At 29.5% G+C, this 19,166-nt stretch overlaps 1 protein-coding gene across 1 annotated transcript; it reads right to left on the bottom strand.

Annotated features, from left to right (window-relative positions):
- Positions 1–917: 917 nt before the first annotated feature.
- On the bottom strand, positions 918–1,646 carry LOC132943598 (uncharacterized). The gene has a single exon (XM_061012629.1). It carries the CDS (start codon positions 1,644–1,646, stop codon positions 918–920), a length of 729 nt encoding a protein of 242 aa, XP_060868612.1.
- Positions 1,647–19,166: the final 17,520 nt, after the last annotated feature.

Raw genomic sequence — 19,166 nt, 5'->3', positions numbered from 1 at the left:
TAACCAGTTTTTCAATCTACACATAGCTGAGAAGGAGCGGTCACACGTTGAAGAAGAAATTGGAATTGTTATTCCCACTTGAACTAGTTTATAGACATTTGGAAATGAACTTTTATAACATTGATTTTTCAAGTCTTCAAATACAAAGCTGGCTGGTAGACTATTCTTTAAGACCAGCTTTTCTGCTGATAAACTAGCTGTTGATATTTTCAAAATATCCTGATATACATAAACAGATTTATATAATAATAGTTCAAAATATATGACCATGTAATAAATATTTTAAATAGTTAATCATTTTTTATCAAATGTATACCTTATAAGTGTTTATAAAACACAAACTATTATGTTCATCCAAGCAGTGCCGGCGGTATGATTTGCGAGGCCCTGTGCAAGTTATAAACGCGAGGCCCCGGACCTAAATCCAAATTACCATATTTCATTGGTAAATACATAATTAAAATATTTTAGCATAGTGTAATTAATAACAAAACAGCTTTTTTTTTTTATTTTTATTAAATATATTATATTTTCATCACTGTCAATAGTTATTATAACAAAATATATAACATAGTCAGAGTCAATACTTCTATAGGTTATTGAATTAAAGATTAAAAAAGACTAAAATTAAGCATATTAAAAAATATAAGACAATAAGTATAAAATACAAATTCAAATATCCAATAAGGGTGATTAAATAATAATTGTTTAAATTAAAACATTTTTTTTCTAGCTTTCTGTGCTGCAAAAGTATCTAGAATATTTTCTAAGCTTAAACTGTCCCCCATTTCACTTTCTATGGCGATTAATGCTAAACCAGCTAATTTTAATTGTGACAAACTATTTCTTAGAAAATTTTTTATTAATTTTAATTTTGAAAAGCTTCTTTCTGTTCCTGCTGAAGCTATCGGGATTGTTCATAAAATTTTTAGAGCAACTTCAACGTTTGAAAATGAACCCAATGACTTTTTAACCAATGTCAATGTCTGTAAAGCTGTCATATTATTATCAACCATCTCTCGAAGAATGAGAAATTCTTCAAATAAATCAATAGCATCTATATCTTTATCTTCGCCTTCTGTTAAAATTATTTGAAGATCTTGGCAATGTTTTCGAATTTCTTCGTCAGACATAGTTTTTAACTTGCTTACATCATACAAAAATCCAAAATTTGAATTAAAATTATTTATTTGGTTAAATTGCTTTGACATTGACATAATCGCTGAATCCAAAATAACTAAAAAATATTGAGTGCGAAAATTTTGCTGTGGATCTTGAAGGGTTTCATCAACACTTTCATAACTAAAACATCTTTTCTTTTTTCTGTAACGTACTTCATTAAATGTAGGTTCAATCTCAATAGCAATTGCTAGTTGTTTGGCAGTTTCCATTGCTTTTTCAAATCCGTTGTCCCGGTATTTTTCAAGAAATACAATAAGACCTTTAAGCATGTTAGTTGAAACATCTAATTGCATATTAGGATTTTGAAAATTATTACTTACAATATTTACTTCTGTAAGTAGTTCATACCAAATAATCATACTTAATAAAAATTCAAAACTTCCAACTTCATTCAACAATGATAATGCTTCACTTTTAGTAATTGGGTCATCGGACGTCTGTAAAATTTCACTTAATGCATGCATCACATTTTTTACTTGAAAACGTATGGCTTTAACACTATTAATCCGGCTTTCCCATCTGGTCTCGGACCATTGTTTTACAGTGTATAGATTACAGTGAGATTTAAATATGTCCCATCTACGAGTTGACGCTGAAAATAAATTATATATTCTACCAAGATATCCAAAAAATGTAATCGCTTTGGTAGAACACTTAGCAGAATCTCTTAAAACTAAGTTTAGACTGTGAGCAGAACATGGTACAAAGAAAGCTCTTGGATTATTTTGTTATATTCTGGACTGAACACCTTTATAGAGACCGATCATGTTTGACCCATTATCATAACTTTGCCCTTTACAATTTGACAATTTTAAAGGATATTTTTATAAACAAAATTACAAACATTATTTTTATTTATTACTTCTTGTCTTCTTATTTTAACACTATTTACTATATTACAGTATTTAATGACGTAATGAAGCCATGAAGGTAATATTTATTTATTAATTCGTATATTATATTTTATTATTATTAAATAAGACTCACCAATGTTTCTTAGTTGTCAACACTTAAATGTGAATACAGCAACGAAAACAACTGACGTCTGTCGACTGTCGAGCATTCGTACAAATAATAAAATAATGATCACATAATTCTACCATTCACAGGAAAAAGAAATGATATCAAACTATCATAACATTATTATATAGGGTCTAGGACATCTCGCCACCACCGTTTCGCCGCCACCCGACTCGCCGACGGACATCTCGCCGCCACCGTTTTGCAGACGGACATCTCGCCGCCGAGCAATCTCGCCGCCACCGTTTCGCCGACGGGAATTTAAAATTTCACCTATTATGTCTTCAACCGAGTGGTGGAACTTGGGGTGCTAGGGGGCTACGATTTAGCCCCCCCCCCCAAAAAAAATACCACTTATTGGGTTAGATATAAGTCCTCTATGGCCTATAGGTTCCCTATTTACAAATAATTGTTTTTTAGGTGGGCTGTAGTTCCCCCAAATGTTTACCCTAGTGCGCCTATGTATCAACCCCCTTTGAGACCATTATTATTTGTATACAACTAAATAAGTGTAGTAAAACCTAACAAAAACAGATAAAAATAATATAAAATTAACTCTGAATTAAAAGTAATAAAAATATAAAATTATAATTACATTATAAACATTTTTTTTTTTTCATATTAATCAATCAATATTATTTAATAATAACATAGATTTAGATTTAAAACAATTGCGTGAGAGAAAAAATATATCTAAATGTATACAAATTTTATTAGCTAAAATTAAAGCTCGAGGGAAAAAAGAATTGGTACCACTATTCGTTTTATAATGAGGAACTAAAAATAAATCTGAATTACGTGTAATTAGATATGGAATTCGAAAACTGATTTCAGACAACAATTCGGGACACACAATATTGTAATTAATAAGATCATAGACAAACATAATATCAGTTAATTTCCGTCTAAGTGAAAGAGAAGCAAGGCCAATATAATCTTGAGTTAGATGGAGAGAGTCCCTAGATAATGGAATATTCGATAAGTATGAAATCCTTTTTAAAAATTTATGTTGTACATTGTCTAAATCATTTATATATGTCAAGTATTTGCATGACCAGATTACGGAGCCTAAATCATGATTGGATCTAACTAAAGATGTATACAAGATTTTTAAGCATAACGGATTTTTAAAATCTTTAGTATTTCTATTAATAAAGCCTAACATCTTAAACGATTTATTAATAATCATATCACGGTTCGTTTTAAAAGAAAGATCACTTTCAAACTAAATACCAAGATCTTTGATTACTTTTACTCTAGTGAGAGAACACATTTCAATATTATAGTTAAAAAAGATGGGATTTTTTTTACGTGTAAATGTTATCGTATGACATTTATAAATATTTAACGGTAATAAAATTTAATTTACTCCATAATTGAAATTTATTAAGATTATACTGAAGAGATTCTGCATCACTTAAAGAATTAATTTTACAGAAAATCTTCGCATCGTCCGCAAATAATAAAATGTTTATAGAACAATCAAGGACTAGTGGGAGATCATTAATAAAAATTAAAAATAGTAAAGGACCTAAATGGCTGCCCTGAGGAACACCTGATAAGACAGGATAATCATCAGAAACATAAGACATAATTTTAACTACTTGAGTACGATCAGAAAGATACGAAAATAACCATTGTAAAAAGTTCCCACCTATACCAATATTTTTTAATTTATGATATAGTAAATTATGATTCACCTTATCAAACGCCTTTTGAAAGTCCGTATAAATAGTATCTACTTGGAAGCCTTGATCAAGAGCTTTTACAAGATAATTATGATATAATAATAAATTAGTTTGAATCGAATGTTTTGGTACAAATCCATGTTGAGAAAAGCTTATATTATTACACAATAAATTTGATAATTTTTTTGAGATAATAGCTTCAAACATTTTTGGCAAAATTGACATTTTCGAAACTGGCCTATAGTTTTTCACATTTTGTTTGTCACCTGATTTATATATGGGAGAAATGAAAGATTTTTTCCAACAAAGAGGAAATATTCCACTGAATAGAGACAAATTAAATAAATAATATAAAGGTTTAATGAGAGTTTTACAACACATTTTCAAAAAAATTGTAGGAATTCCATCGGGCCCAATACTTGCCTTGTCATTAAGTGAATCAATAAAATCTATAATTTCGTATTCATAAATAATAAATGAATTAAAATTAAAATTATGAAACTGATTATAAAATAAATCATTATTATAATCGTCTATAATATTAGTTGTGTTAGTTATTGTGTATACCTACTGATGAAAAATATTTAGCAAATAACCTAATGGTATCATTCATATTATTCGCAGAAATATTGTCCAAAAATACTGAAAGAGGAATATTAGAACGATTAGATCTCAAAGATTTAATATAATTCCAAAACGACTTCGGGTTGATATTAATATTATTTTCAATTTTTAACAAATGATTTGCATGAATTCGAAAAGAAAATTTTTTACAATTATTACGTAAGTTAGAAAAAAATATGTAATCTGAATGTGAATTAGTAAGTTTATATTTTTTATGTGCCTGTTTTTTTTGTTTAATTAATTTTCTCAAAATAGGATTGGACCGATATATTTATGCGTATCATAATGATTTAATTTAATTTTAGGAACAAACATATCAAACGAATGGGATATAATTTCATTTAGTTTAAGAACCGCTAAATCGACATTAAGATTTATCAAATTAGACATTAGATCAATGCTATTGAGAAACAGATTAACATCATTATAATTACATGCATTAAAATTAAAAACAACTGGACATGATGTTTCGGAAAGAAATTCAGGTGTAGAAATGGATAAAATAAAATCCAATGGTGGGTAAAGAATCAATTAACGGTGTAAGTGAACTACCTAGACGTATGCAATCTACGCAATTATTAGTCATAATTAAATCTAAGATATCCAACCGGTCATTAAGGATACTGTTAACTTGTTTTAGATTCATAAATTAATAGACAGGTATAATAGTGGTTATAATCCATTATAAACCACAACAATTACATTACCTAATAAGTAATACTTAAAAAGGAACCACATCAGATAGGTATACAAAATTGTCAATCGCCTATAATCAGTCCGATTGTCAGTTTACCACATATGAAATAATCAGCAAAGTGTAAAAAAAATAGGTCAGTTTAGATACGAGTGTATTGTTTTAAAAGTAGCACAAATTCGTCTTTTATTTTCTGGGTGAAAAGTGTAAATAGACATTATATTGAACCCCTTGACAATATAGCTTGTATAAAGATCCTCTAAAATCATTAATTAAAACCAATTTATAATATGGTTGTGCAGTATTTCGCTGATAAAATGCGCTTAGCATATATAGCTTACATAAAAAAAAAACAAATGGAACAATTCGTATTTCTGGGGTTCGTGTTCCTTAGGTAGGTGGATACTGCAGTGAAGCATTGTCTTTTATAGCTAAGGATTGAAAATTTAAAATAAGGTACACGTAACTACGTAAGAAGTAAATAGTAAATTCTGTAATCAAAAAAATCTAAAAAATATGTTAACACAGTTTTTTTTATAGATCTTTCAAGTTCAAATTTGAATGAAATTACATATTAAATAATCAAGAATGGTTTTTAGTTATTTTGTTGTAATTTTAAAATATTATTCGAGGGTACTTGGAGCATCTAAAGTAGGTATATTATTAATTATTATATACAAATATGAAAATATTAATTCAATTTACCGGACAAATAATTAATAATTAATTAATAAATATACGAGTAATATAAAATATCCTAGGCTGACAAACAGTTTCTGCTCAGAATCGTTGAGAAAACCGTCCGCTCAGAATTTAATTATTTAATTCCCATGTTTAATAATCCGACGTTTTTACATAAAAACGTCGTTTCAGAGTCCAGGTGGTTACAACAATATCACTCCTCCTAATCAGGGCACTGATGCTGCCATTGGCATCGGATTAGTGCTGAACTAAATATATCAATTCTGTCGACAAATGTAATAACTAACTTAATATTCCAATATTATTTATATTGTGATAATAAATATAATAATCATTTATCATATCTAATACATTGTGTTCAAATATTCATTTAACAAACTTCAAACGTCTTCCAATCCAATACACGACATGTACGTGCATTCGTCGTTAAAGAAGCGTGGAGCAACCGAACTGTGACAGCGGCAGTTTACTACACCAGCCTATCCTCAAATTATGATGGCAGAAAAAAACACATACATATTATTGTAAATACAATACACAATGTATTATACATTCATCGCTACGTTAAAAAGTGTGTCTACTAATATTATTATAATAGTTAAATCAGTGGCGTAGCCACGGGAGAGGCTGAGGGGGCTGCAGCCCCCCCCCCTCCCCGAAATGTTGAGAAAATTTAAAAACTATTTTAATGGTCTATGATAGTTTCTCAAAAATCTTAAATTGTATTTAAAATATTTAAAAATGTACCATAAGTATTAACACTTTTCAGCTATCTATCTGTGCTAGACGCTAGTACGTCTAATGTGTAAAAGTATAAAAGTTGATCAGCCCCCGCCGAAAAATAATCCTGGCTACACCACTGAGTTAAATAATAGGTATAACTAATAAAATATGTAACCAATGACAGTCGCATTTATATACAAAAATAAATACTAATGTTGGTATTATAATTTGAACCAATGGCAACTATTTATAACCGAAAAAGAATTCGAAAATGATCATCGCGAATCTTCAAATCATTGTGTAAGCACATTTTCAGGACACGAATTTTGGAAAATCTTTTCTTAGTGCCTAGTGGGTCTTATCTGCATCATAAAACGAAACTACTAACCAAATTTCATACCTACCTAGCTAGGCGATGATGAAACTGTTAGTCAGTCATTCAGTCATGACAAGTTCTTATATATATTTATATAATTATATATTATATAGATATAGATATGATAATATAATATTAAAATGTATACTATATACCTATTATACAGGGACGTATTTACAATAAATTTACCCTAGGGCTAACCAGGGCTATAGGTAGCCCTATATGTGCAATTATTGACCGTCGATCATCGATAATTATTATTATATGTGTTGTGTAATGTGTATGTACAAACATTCATGGATTACGAGTCGTTGATCAGACTGACGTATTTATGTGTAATTTTTATTTTTTATATTATATTCATTTAAATGTGTTAATCAAAATGAGTGATGGAAGAAAACGTTAAAGTGGTGTTCTGCTTATATAGAAATTAGAAAAAGAACAAAACATTATTTCAAAAACCGCAAAATTGACTCCTTTTTTGATAATCCACGTCCATCAAACTCCAATTTTCCAAGTGAAACTGAGTCCAAATATGATACGTTTTCAAATGAGCCGAGTAATAACTATACAACAACTTCCTGCACGTATACAATGTTGGAACTTGGAAATCACTAATTGGTATGTATTGTTAAAGGAAAACTATAAAATAATATAAGTAATATATTCCCTTATGTAGAAAATAGGTAGTTTCAAGAGTTTTTTTTATGTTTTACAGCTTCAAACTGTTCAGCTGAAAGGTCCTTTTCAACATTAAAAAGGATAACAAATTGCGATCGCGATCAACAGAGAATCATTTAAATAGTTTTGTTATTTTCAACATTGAAAATGAAATTTGCAGAAAAATTAATTATGAGGATATAGTTATAATGCATTTGCTTTTATAAAATTCCGTCGTAAAAAATAAATGTAGTACCTGTGTTTTAAAGGAAAAAACAAGTTTATTTAAGTAAACGCTAAACAGTTATTTGTTTTAATTTTTATTTATTTAAGGAATTATAAGCAGGACTGTGAGTTGTGATCACAGTTACTACATTTTATTATATACTTAACCTACATTTAAAACAAGCACATAATTTGAATTAAAATGCACGGTTACACAAAAAACCTATAACATATTGATTCAACTTGAACAGTATCACTTAAATATATACAAGCAACTATATTGGTACCTACTTGAAATCATTAGATCAATATCAATAAAATCTACACATTTCAAATACCCAGGTTAATGTGGAGATATTATTTAATTATTCAATAATCGATACCTAACTATCTGCGTGAAACTATCCAAGTTCTGAAGTTTTATCGTGAGGTCTGGCCGTCTGGGGTTCCTATATTATATTGTCAATGTAAAATTACTTGTAAAACCAAAGTATGTGCCGTAACTGAGGAGGTCGATGGCCCCGAATTTTTTTAAATATCAAGTATTTTTAGTGGTGAATATTGTTTATTGACTATTGTATTATGAAAAATTGTATATTTTCATCAAAGCAGTAATCACGAGAATAAATTGTTTTTATATTTTGAACGTAAAAATGATGAGTGTCCTATATCTACATTAAACAAATGTTAGAGCCACCCCCAAATTTATATTTAATTTACGGTCTTGTATACTGAATTTTAATGGGTCGTACCCAGTACGAAATAAATAGTAAAAAAATACAATTAAAATTCATACAAACTACAAAGTGTGTACCTACATTGATCAATTACGATGAAAGGCATACAAAAAGTAATGCCACGTGGACAAATTAAGTAAGCTACGAAGATTTCTATAACATTTTTATTGAAATAGTCACCGAAGACGAAATTAATTTTACAGACAAATACATATTAATATGCATATTATAATTTTTATTTTTTATTTTCTTATTCGTATGTAATAACATAGAATTGAATATTAATTATATTTATATATTGTAATAAGTATGTTAAGATTGTTTATTTTTAAAGACTTCAGTGGACCTTAATATTATATATTTATATATATAACTCGAATCAATTTGGAAACAGAATTTTCTCTGACGTCTTGGCGTGGCGGTTTGATCAAAGGATAATCGTACCACAGAGGCATGGAAAAGATAATAATGGATCATACGATACAAATATTGTTATAAATAGATATTAGTGAATATTAGAACTATATACTAACCTAACCTTTTTTTCCCGAGACTTCGAATAATTCATTTGAATTTTCATAGTGAACGTGATTGTTCCTTGTCTATATCATTGTTTTCTATATTTTTCTCTCATTCCTTACATTTGTATTTACTATTTTCAATTTATTAAAACATGTGAATACTATAAGATCGAAGGCGGTTGAATGCCACGAAGGATTTCAGTATATTTTTGATAAAATGGGTGCTGATCAAGTAACACAATATTTTAGATGTCGCAGCCGTATAATACTACTGGTATAAAAAAATGTTGGTTTAACTAGGTATAGAATAATGTATTTATCCTTTTTTGTACCTATGTCTCAAGTTGATATAATATGATAAGAAAATTAATTTTAATATAAGTAATTAATATTAATTTTTATATTGATAGTAGAAACGACCAATCAGAAGGCTAAAATGATAACCGGTGCCGAGACCGACCCCAGAATGCTAATATGCGTACGAGCTAGGCGATCTGAATTTGCTAAGTGTTTTATTTATGTTTGTTTTAATACAATAAAAGTGTTTCCGACCTGAAAACCCGAGTTAAACATTATTTTAGTCATTCTTACGTTCTTACCTTTTATAGGAACAGCGCCGGGATATACGTACTATGTGTCAATGAAGTTTTATTAAACTGAATAGTGCCAAGGTATATGTAATCTTTGAGTCATTTCAACTAGATATGAACGAACTAAGAATTGACAAGCGCATACCATCGTACCTCAATGAGTTAACAGTGCCATTCTAATTAACTTTAGAGAGTGTCATTAACTAGAGAATACGAGGGTAAGGCGATAGTTGGTTTACCGCGTATAGTCTAATACGGGTGATACCAAAGGGGCTATTGTAATTCCCACTTTATCATACATACAGCTGACAGCCCGATGACCTACATTTTTGTGTATTCTGGTCTACCCTATGATGGCCGCGAAGTAACGATCACGTCACCGTTTATCAGATTGCCCAGTTTAAAAGAGTATCCAACAATTTCATCGGATAGGTACGCCATAAATCGTGGCATAGCGCTGGGCCAGCAGAAATGACATCCCAATTATTAGAAGCTAATAATATAGGTACTTAATATTTATTATAATATAATATAATATTAAACTCATTATACCCAGTTATTACGATTAAGTAAAAATAATATTTTTCAAATAATATTACAGTGTCTTTGTCGAACAGTCAGCTGTACGAAGTTTCCGCTGCGCCACAAAACTGGTCGACGCCGGTCGCTGAACATGGTCCTCAAGTCCTCAAGTCTACCCAGAATCGTATTGATGAATCAACAATACATCTTACATCTATCATTGCAATCTTATAATTATTCACCTGAATGCATGTAATCCTGAATGTACAGTTAATTTATTGCTACCCATCTACAAAGTCAACACTGTATTAATAAAAGTATTTATTGTTAAAATAAAATTGAGTTCTACATTATTTGTAGGTACTTAATAATTATTTGGGTATAAAGGAAACATATTTTAATCATACAAAATTAGATAAACTAAAAGACAAAAATAATAAGTAAATACGTCGTGTTAAAAATAGTTTTTAATTAATATAGGTAGGATAGGTTAGGTTAGGTTATGTAGGTAGGTACTTATCCAAAACTCGTTTATCAGGAATTAAATAAAAAGGGAGGTCAATAAAAAAAAAAAAATTGGAAGTGACTCTGCTGAACAGTAGGTTACAAGTGGGTGACTGTTATGGATAGTGTTAAATTTGAATTCAATGATATAATATCATTGTATACGAAAAACAATTTTAAGTGGAGACCATTTGTCAGCCTAGGATATTATATATTAATATATACTTATATTGATATTATTAAATATTATTAATACCGTAGCCGGTTAAGGTGAATTATTATTATTTGTTTATTATCATATTTGTATATGATAATATATTTTACCTCCAGTCCCTTGGTGGAATAAAACAATTAAACAAGCTATACGGAAAAAAAAGTCTGCCTTTAACAGATACAAACGAACTTTAGACCTACAAGATTTTATACAATTTAAAAAAAACAAAGCGCTAGTCAGATACCTTATTAAAAGTGAAAAAAAAAAGTCATGGATAAATTTTACATCCAGTTTAAACAGTCATATTTCCCCAACCATAATGTGGAATAAAATTAAAACATTAAAAGGAGTCCCTTTTACACAAATAAAAACACTGTTGGTAGGGCAAACCGTTTTTACAGATCCTAAAGAGATAACCAACCAAATAGGACAGTATTTTTACTCTAACAGTAGTAACTCTAGTTTGAATCCAGACTTTTTGAAATTTAAAGAAACGCAGGAATTGATTACCTTACCGAGCCCCACAACAACAACAAGTCAAGGTTCAATTCTCAACGATCCTATCACAATGTCAGAACTTAACTCTAGTCTTGAAGGAAAAAAAAGTAACAGTTGCGGACCAGACAACATACCGTTCTTATTTCTCCAGAACCTCTCCATTAAAGGTAAAATTCTACTCCTCGAGTTGTATAACAATGTTTGGTCATCCGGTATTATACCATCGTTATGGAAAAATGCTAGCATTACCCCTATTCCTAAGAAAGAGCAAGACAAACACAAACCTTCAGGATATCGCCCTATTTCTGTCTTATGTAACCTGAGCAAAACACTTGAAAAAATAATTTCTAACAGGCTTAATTGGTATGTACAAAGATTCAATCTGTTATCTCCAAACCAGCACGGATTCAGGAAATCACACTCCACTTCAGATTGTCATGTTAAAATTGAAACAGAAATACTAGAATCTTATGCCAACAAACAAACCATGATTCTCATTAGTCTAGACCTTCAGAAAGCTTATGACACAGTCTGGCGACATAGAGTCTTAAATATACTGAGGAAATGGCACATTAATGGGCTAATGTTACAATTTATAATAAGTTTTCTTAAAGAACGTTCTTTCCAAGTAAGAATTAACGAACACATGTCAGATAAATTTGATCTTGAGAACGGAGTACCACAAGGTTCCCCCCTGAGCATTCTACTTTTTCAAGCTGCAATCAACAATCTACCTGATGAAATTTCACATCCTGTCAAATCAATTATGTTTGCCGATGACACACATATTTATCTCAAAGGGAAAAACATTAAATCAATGACACGTCAACTCCAAGATTGCCTAAACGATCTGTCCAAGTGGTGCTTCCGCTCAGGTTTTATTTTCTCACCAGAAAAAACCAAATGTATAATGTTTACCAAAAAGAAACAAAGTTCAAAACCAAAGTTATTTTTGGGAAACACACCCTTACCCTTTGTAAACAACATACAAATTCTAGGTTTGATGTTTGATAGCAAGCTTACTTGGAAACCTCATATAAGTAAGACCAAAACAACCACGACCAAAAGTATCAATATCTTAAAAACGTTGAGCCATGCTGAATGGGGAGCTGAAAGTAATATATTAATCAACTTATATAGATCTCTCGTTAGGTCCAAATTAGACTATGGGTCCATCTGCTATACCAATGCAAACCCCAATGTTCTTAAAACAATTGATATAATTCACAACAGTGGTCTAAGAGTTGCAACTGGAGATTTTCGAAGCAGCCCCATTCCAAGTATATTATCTATCTCTGGAGAACCACCCCTTCACATTCGTAGAATCAAATTAGCTATAAATTATATTGCTCGCATCCTATCCTCCCCAGAAAATTCAACATTACCATTCTTAACACATAATCGTTTTGCAAATACATTTTGCTCCAATCCCAATCTAAAAAAACCACTGGGTCAAAGGATGTTATATGAAATGTCACACACCAATATTGATCCAAATTTAATTATCAAACGAGAATGCAGTGTGGTGCCCCCTTGGAGGGTTCCAACATTTCTTGTGGACACCAGCCTAGCGGATCATAGTAAAAAAGAAACGTTAAATGTTATATATAAAAATGTATTCAATGAAATCATGGACTCTTTTCCATCTGAACCACAAATCTATACAGATGCCTCAAAAACAAACTCAGGTGTTACGATCGCTATCATAAACGGAGAGCAATCCATATCGTACAAATTACCAGACCATAACAGTATATATACGGCGGAATACTTTGCACTCCTGGAAGGAGTCCACCTAGCCATTCAACTACCCGATTCCACCATTAACATTTGTACAGATTCGCTCAGCGCTCTAAACAATCTGAAATACAATTTACACTCAAGCATCCTAGCAATCAAAATAAGCAACATCATTGAAAATGCCAACAAAAACATACGGTTCATATGGACACCTGGCCACAGCGGAATTGATGGCAACGAGAAAGCTGACAAAGCAGCTCGTGAAGCAGTAAATAACCCTCTGACTGAAATACGCACGTACTCCTCACTCATCGACATCCATAGAAATGTCAACACCTATTGTACCAATCTATGGGAATCTGAATAGCGTCGTACACCCAATAACAAACTGAGAGAAATAAAAAATACTACCGAATACTGGCCTAAACCCCATACATCTAATCGCAAAGATGAAGTAGTTATCAATAGATTACGTATAGGTCACTCAAAGATGTCCCATGGTCATCTTATGCGCAGAGAAGAACCAGCAATGTGCCTAACCCGTGGAGAACTTCTCACAGTCAAACACCTCCTCATCCACTGCCGCATCCATATAGATACCAGAAAAAATCTAAAAATGCCCGACAACCTCTTTGAAGCCCTCAGCCCTACACATGACAACACCAACAAAATAATCATATTTTTAAAACAAATTAACATGTATAATTTAATTTAAGAATTTATTGTAAAACTATACTCTATTATGTACTAACTACCAATTTTGTTGCAAGCTAATAACCTAGTAGTTGATGCTGTACCATGAATAAAAAAAAAAAAAAAATATATTTTAGACGTTTCAATTACCCACGAATAATATTTTTAAAATAGGTATATATATTACAAGTTACAACGAATTAAGAACGATATTGCAAAAATTAATTGCCGGAAATCATTAGTTTTTAACTGAAAACGACAGGGAAGTCTGAACTTGGCGGTCAGTCTTATTTTTAAGTTATAAGTATCATAGCCAATTGAAATTTTTGGTATTTTCATATGTACTCGGTGTGGTCATTCGCACACTGCGCTTGCTCGAACAATTATTAAAATCAAAAACTTAAACATCCCTCGACTTGTTATGTAAAACCACCATGGGTGGGTGTCAGAATTATTTTTGCATCATCAATTTTAAAACGTTGATTTACCTAGATTAAAAAAAAAATTAATTTGTAATACCTAAGCTCGGTAAACTTTAAGCGTTGTATGGGTGCGTAAAACACCGAAAATCGTGAACTTCGTAAGGCTATACCATAAAAACCAATTATTTCCCGGTAGTCGAGTTTTGGACAAGTACCTACATAGGTAACTTATAATAATTCATATTGTAAATTAATTAGATACCAAAAAAATATAACTTCTCAAACACTTTGTCTATTGGCACTGCGGGAGAATGTATTAGAATGTCTATAAACTTGCGGACCAGTTTCTATAGTTAAATTTGACATGCGAACTATAATTGAAATAGAAAACCAGAATAGGTGCATTGCAGATCACAAAAGAACATACGATTTATAAATATACCTATAGGTATACTGAGTATAATACTATAATATATAAATTCTTTGGATTTATGATGGTAAATAATATATTTTATAATATCTATGGCAATCGTCAATTGTCGAAATTCGTCGGCGACGGTTAACAATTCTAATAATTTCTGCAAATAGTATTGTATTATAAATATAATATATTATTGTATATTTTGATTTCAGTGAACAAAAAAATAATAGGCCACAAATATAAACGGACAGTTCGTTAAACCGTATATATTATAATGTAAGTTTTAACACAAACTCGCAAATTTCGTTATGGTCAGGTTATTTTCATAAAATATTTCGATACTTTCAAGTTTCAGCTCATCGGAGTGAGATGATTAGATGAAGATGGATGAAGATAGCTGTTTCTTCGGCGATGGCGGCACTCTAGCTACGTTTCACCGGAAGAGTAGATGTTTACGAGTAAGTTTGTTTTCATATTATTACCTACTATTTTACATTTACTTTTTAGACTTAAATTAAATATTTATCGCCACGGACAATCTGTTAACTAGGTGATGTAGAAGCATTTATAAGTTTAATCCCAATAGCGCAATGTATAAAATACGCGAGACCGTCTTCTTTTCACCACGCCAAGTTAAATACGCACCTTTTTGCATGTTATACTATAGGTACGCCGTGTATCACCTTAGGTTTGCGCGAAGTATTTAAAACAATATAATATTATTAATCTTTATATTTTATATTTTTACACACATAAATACATTATACACCTGATATATTTTATTAGTATACTTACACCTTTTTTAGTGTAGTTTATACCCTAGATGGCTATAGATATAGGTATTAAATGTCTTGCAATTATATATTTTACTATAATTATTAATTTCATTATAATATAATATAACAATACACTTTAAATTAAATTAGTTGTTATCAAGACAGACAGTCTTAAAACAAACTCTTTTCTGGACGTTTTCAAAACGTATTATGCTAAAAAAAAATTGCACAGTTGTCGTATAGCAGTCAGTTTCTATATCAACCCGTGTGACATCAAATAGGAATTATTCTTGTTTTTTTAAATAGTTTTTTCGAAAAATATATGTAACATGTAAAGCTCATACAATTATGAATTTATAGTAATTGGAAATGCGAATGTTTATACTTCATAGATATTTTTTTAGTTAATAATCGTGTAAATAATTTGATTAAACAATCAGGTACCTACTCATCACTAGTATCAATTTTATTATATTACGTGTAAAATCACCGACACAAGGTGCAGACTGCATTTAAAAAATTAAAAGCATAAAATAAAATATAAAATAATGTTGTAGTAGAAGCTGGAAACTGTAGTTAATTCTAATTTATAATCCAATTAATGTAACCGAGAATGTAACTATTAAATTCATCATTGAATGATTATTCAGAGATCACTTTGGGATAAATGTAAATTAAATTAAAAATAATTAAAAAACATTTTGTGAAAGGAACAAGATTACTGCTAATATTTAAGTTTTAATTATTATTAACAAATACATACAAATAATAGATATTTTAATAGCTTTTTACTATTAACATATTCAGTGTAAATATATTTTCTGATCGACTTACCTATATGTAAGTACCTTCTATAAAATAATTATTTATATCAAATAATCCAAACAATTTAATGCAAGGATTCTCATAAATTGATCTTACAGCAGCCTTAAAACACCAAAAATACATTTGTACATCATTTACAAAATTTTAGTTCCCTATTATGGTGTGGGTATTAATACAAACAATAAATTGCTATTCGAAAACACAATTTCGTATACCTATTATTATTTACTAAATACCTACAATTAAACTAAACTAAAAATAAATATATGATTACATACTGAGTGCCTATAATATAATATTATATATGAAAATTGAATCTTTATTACGAATACTTATCGTTTACACAGACCACAAGAAAAAACAATTAAAAATATTAAAAAAATAAAGAACACAATATCATTATAAAATTAATACAGTCATCGATCCGCTCAGAATTTAAAATTATAGACTTGGAGTTTTAGAAATATAGTGGGTATTATAGTATTTGATGAATTTACTGCATACGTTAATGGCTTTATGTTAACTCTAAAATACAGTAATCACATTTTTATTTAATAATTCATAAAATACAATATACTCTTATAAAAATATTCTTGTGCTTCTGATATCTATTCACCACCTTAATAATAATTAAATTGATAAACGAAAATAATAATTTAAATAATACCTATATTATATTATTATAATTCAAATTCAAAATTATAAACTATTTTGGTTTATTGTCATATCAAATTTCAATGAACAAATAAATTGTTCCTTAACATGGAACTCTTTGATATAAAAAGTTGCATTATATTATATCCGTGGATTCATCATACTGACGTACCTAGTATAATATCTATCATTTATTTATTTAATCTATGGCAAATCTAAAAGTCGTTGCAGAAGACACAGTCGATTAAAAATTATAAAATTTCAATAAGCAAAGAAAATATAAGCAAAAAACTTACTGCGTTTCGTACAATTTTATTTTTCATAAATTACAATATTCTAATTTCTGTAATCTGGAGCGTTTCCTCATGGGCGTCGCAGTTCACACACGTCACGGATTCCGCCGAAAGATTCGATAATTAAAGTAAGTTTGTTTATATATTCTTTTGGGGCTTAAATTTACTTTTAAGACTTAAAACAAATATTTAATGTCACGAAAAATGTTCTATCAAAGTGTTGTAGGCGCATATTTTAGTTCCGAACTAGAAATGTATAAAATACGCGAGATATAGGTAAACGTCGTCGTCGTTTTTCCAGTCCCTGTTCGTAGAATAATTATAATTATAATAGGTACATACCTATATAGGGTACTTAATATAAATATATATATGTTTTGGTTTAATTTATAGAAATATATGTTATGACTTATAACTGATAATAGTCATAAGATACAATTTTAATTAATAACTAGTAATTTTTTTTCCAAACACAACGTTATAAGTTTATAGGTAACTATTAATTTAGTGTCTCATACTTAACTTCTATTGTTCACCTAATATCTATATTCTATATCATAGGGATTAGTGATGTATAACACATAAAAGTATATTCACGGAATGGTCAACTGCCTATCCTGACGTTCGCAGTGCTTATGAATAATATACCTACTCATATACTCGTATAGGTATATAAATATAAACGTATAAATTATTAAAATACAAAACGAACAAACGAAAAACGATTCTGAGCAAAGACATCGTTAATTAATAAATAATATTGAGATTAAAGTAATTTATTTTACTATTAGGCATTAGTACCTTCAATAGTAGGTTAAAGTCATTTTTGCCCAAAAAACTACATTTGAAAGTATCATTGTGTATATAAATAAAATTTTAATAATATACTCTAAAAGTTTCATAAATCCTCGAATACCTACTTTTTTTAAATTACAACAAAATAACTAAAATCGTTATTCTTGGTTTTAATAAGTTATTTCGTCCAAATTTTAACTTATAATATCTTTAAAAAGTAACTGTGTTTATAATAGATTTTTTAGATTTTTTGGTTACAATATGAACCAGGGGCGGACTGGGTCGGCGGGATAATGGGAACTTTCCCTGTGGGCCGCTACTCAAAAATGATTTGTTATTACTATTTATTTATAATTATTATTAATATAGAAGATCGGCATAAATCGGTAGAAAATCGGTATAAAAATGAATTATAAATATTTTTTGTTTTCATACCTACCATGACGCGTGTGTGAAAAATTGTTTTTTATTAAGTGTTTAAGATGTTAAATTTCGGTTCGGCTGATTGTCCACCCCCCTTACTCTTCAGCATCAATGCATCACAATTTATTATTTATAAAAATTGCATTTTCTGAATTTTCTAAAACATTGCTTTCCAAGCAAAGAATTCGTTTCGTATATTATCAACGAATTGAAAAATGAAATTAGAACATTTATATGGGATAAAGTCAATTTTATAAAAACTTATTAGAAAAAAATTAAATACAATTACATTTTTGTTACTTATATTTCTAATTTTTACGTACCCATTATGTTCGATACTATAACTTCAGTTTTCAGTTATAGAAAACAACACTTACCAATATGGAATTACTGTCGAATTTTTTTATTTTAAAATATTAAATAGCATCTGATCGACTGATGTGCTATAATGAAACTCAAAATATAATGAAGACACTACATATACACCTATCTAAATTCTATTTTATATTCGTTTAAATTGGACTTAATTTTTCAGGCCAATTTATTAAGCTTTGTCATATAAGTGCATTAAATCGTATTTTTAAGGTATTTTTCTCATTTTTAATGCATTTTTAATGCATTTTTAATCCACGTCCTATTTATAA

Source organism: Metopolophium dirhodum, chromosome 4 (assembly GCF_019925205.1).
Source record: "Metopolophium dirhodum isolate CAU chromosome 4, ASM1992520v1, whole genome shotgun sequence".
NCBI lineage: Eukaryota > Metazoa > Arthropoda > Insecta > Hemiptera > Aphididae > Metopolophium > Metopolophium dirhodum.
The sequence above is the reverse complement of the archived record's forward strand: the minus strand, read 5'-3'. Positions and strand labels throughout refer to the sequence as shown.

Coding starts and splice junctions, on each gene's coding strand:
- LOC132943598 (XM_061012629.1), bottom strand. CDS start 1,646: ATGCATGCATTAAGTGAAATTTTACAGACGTCCGATGACCCAATTACT.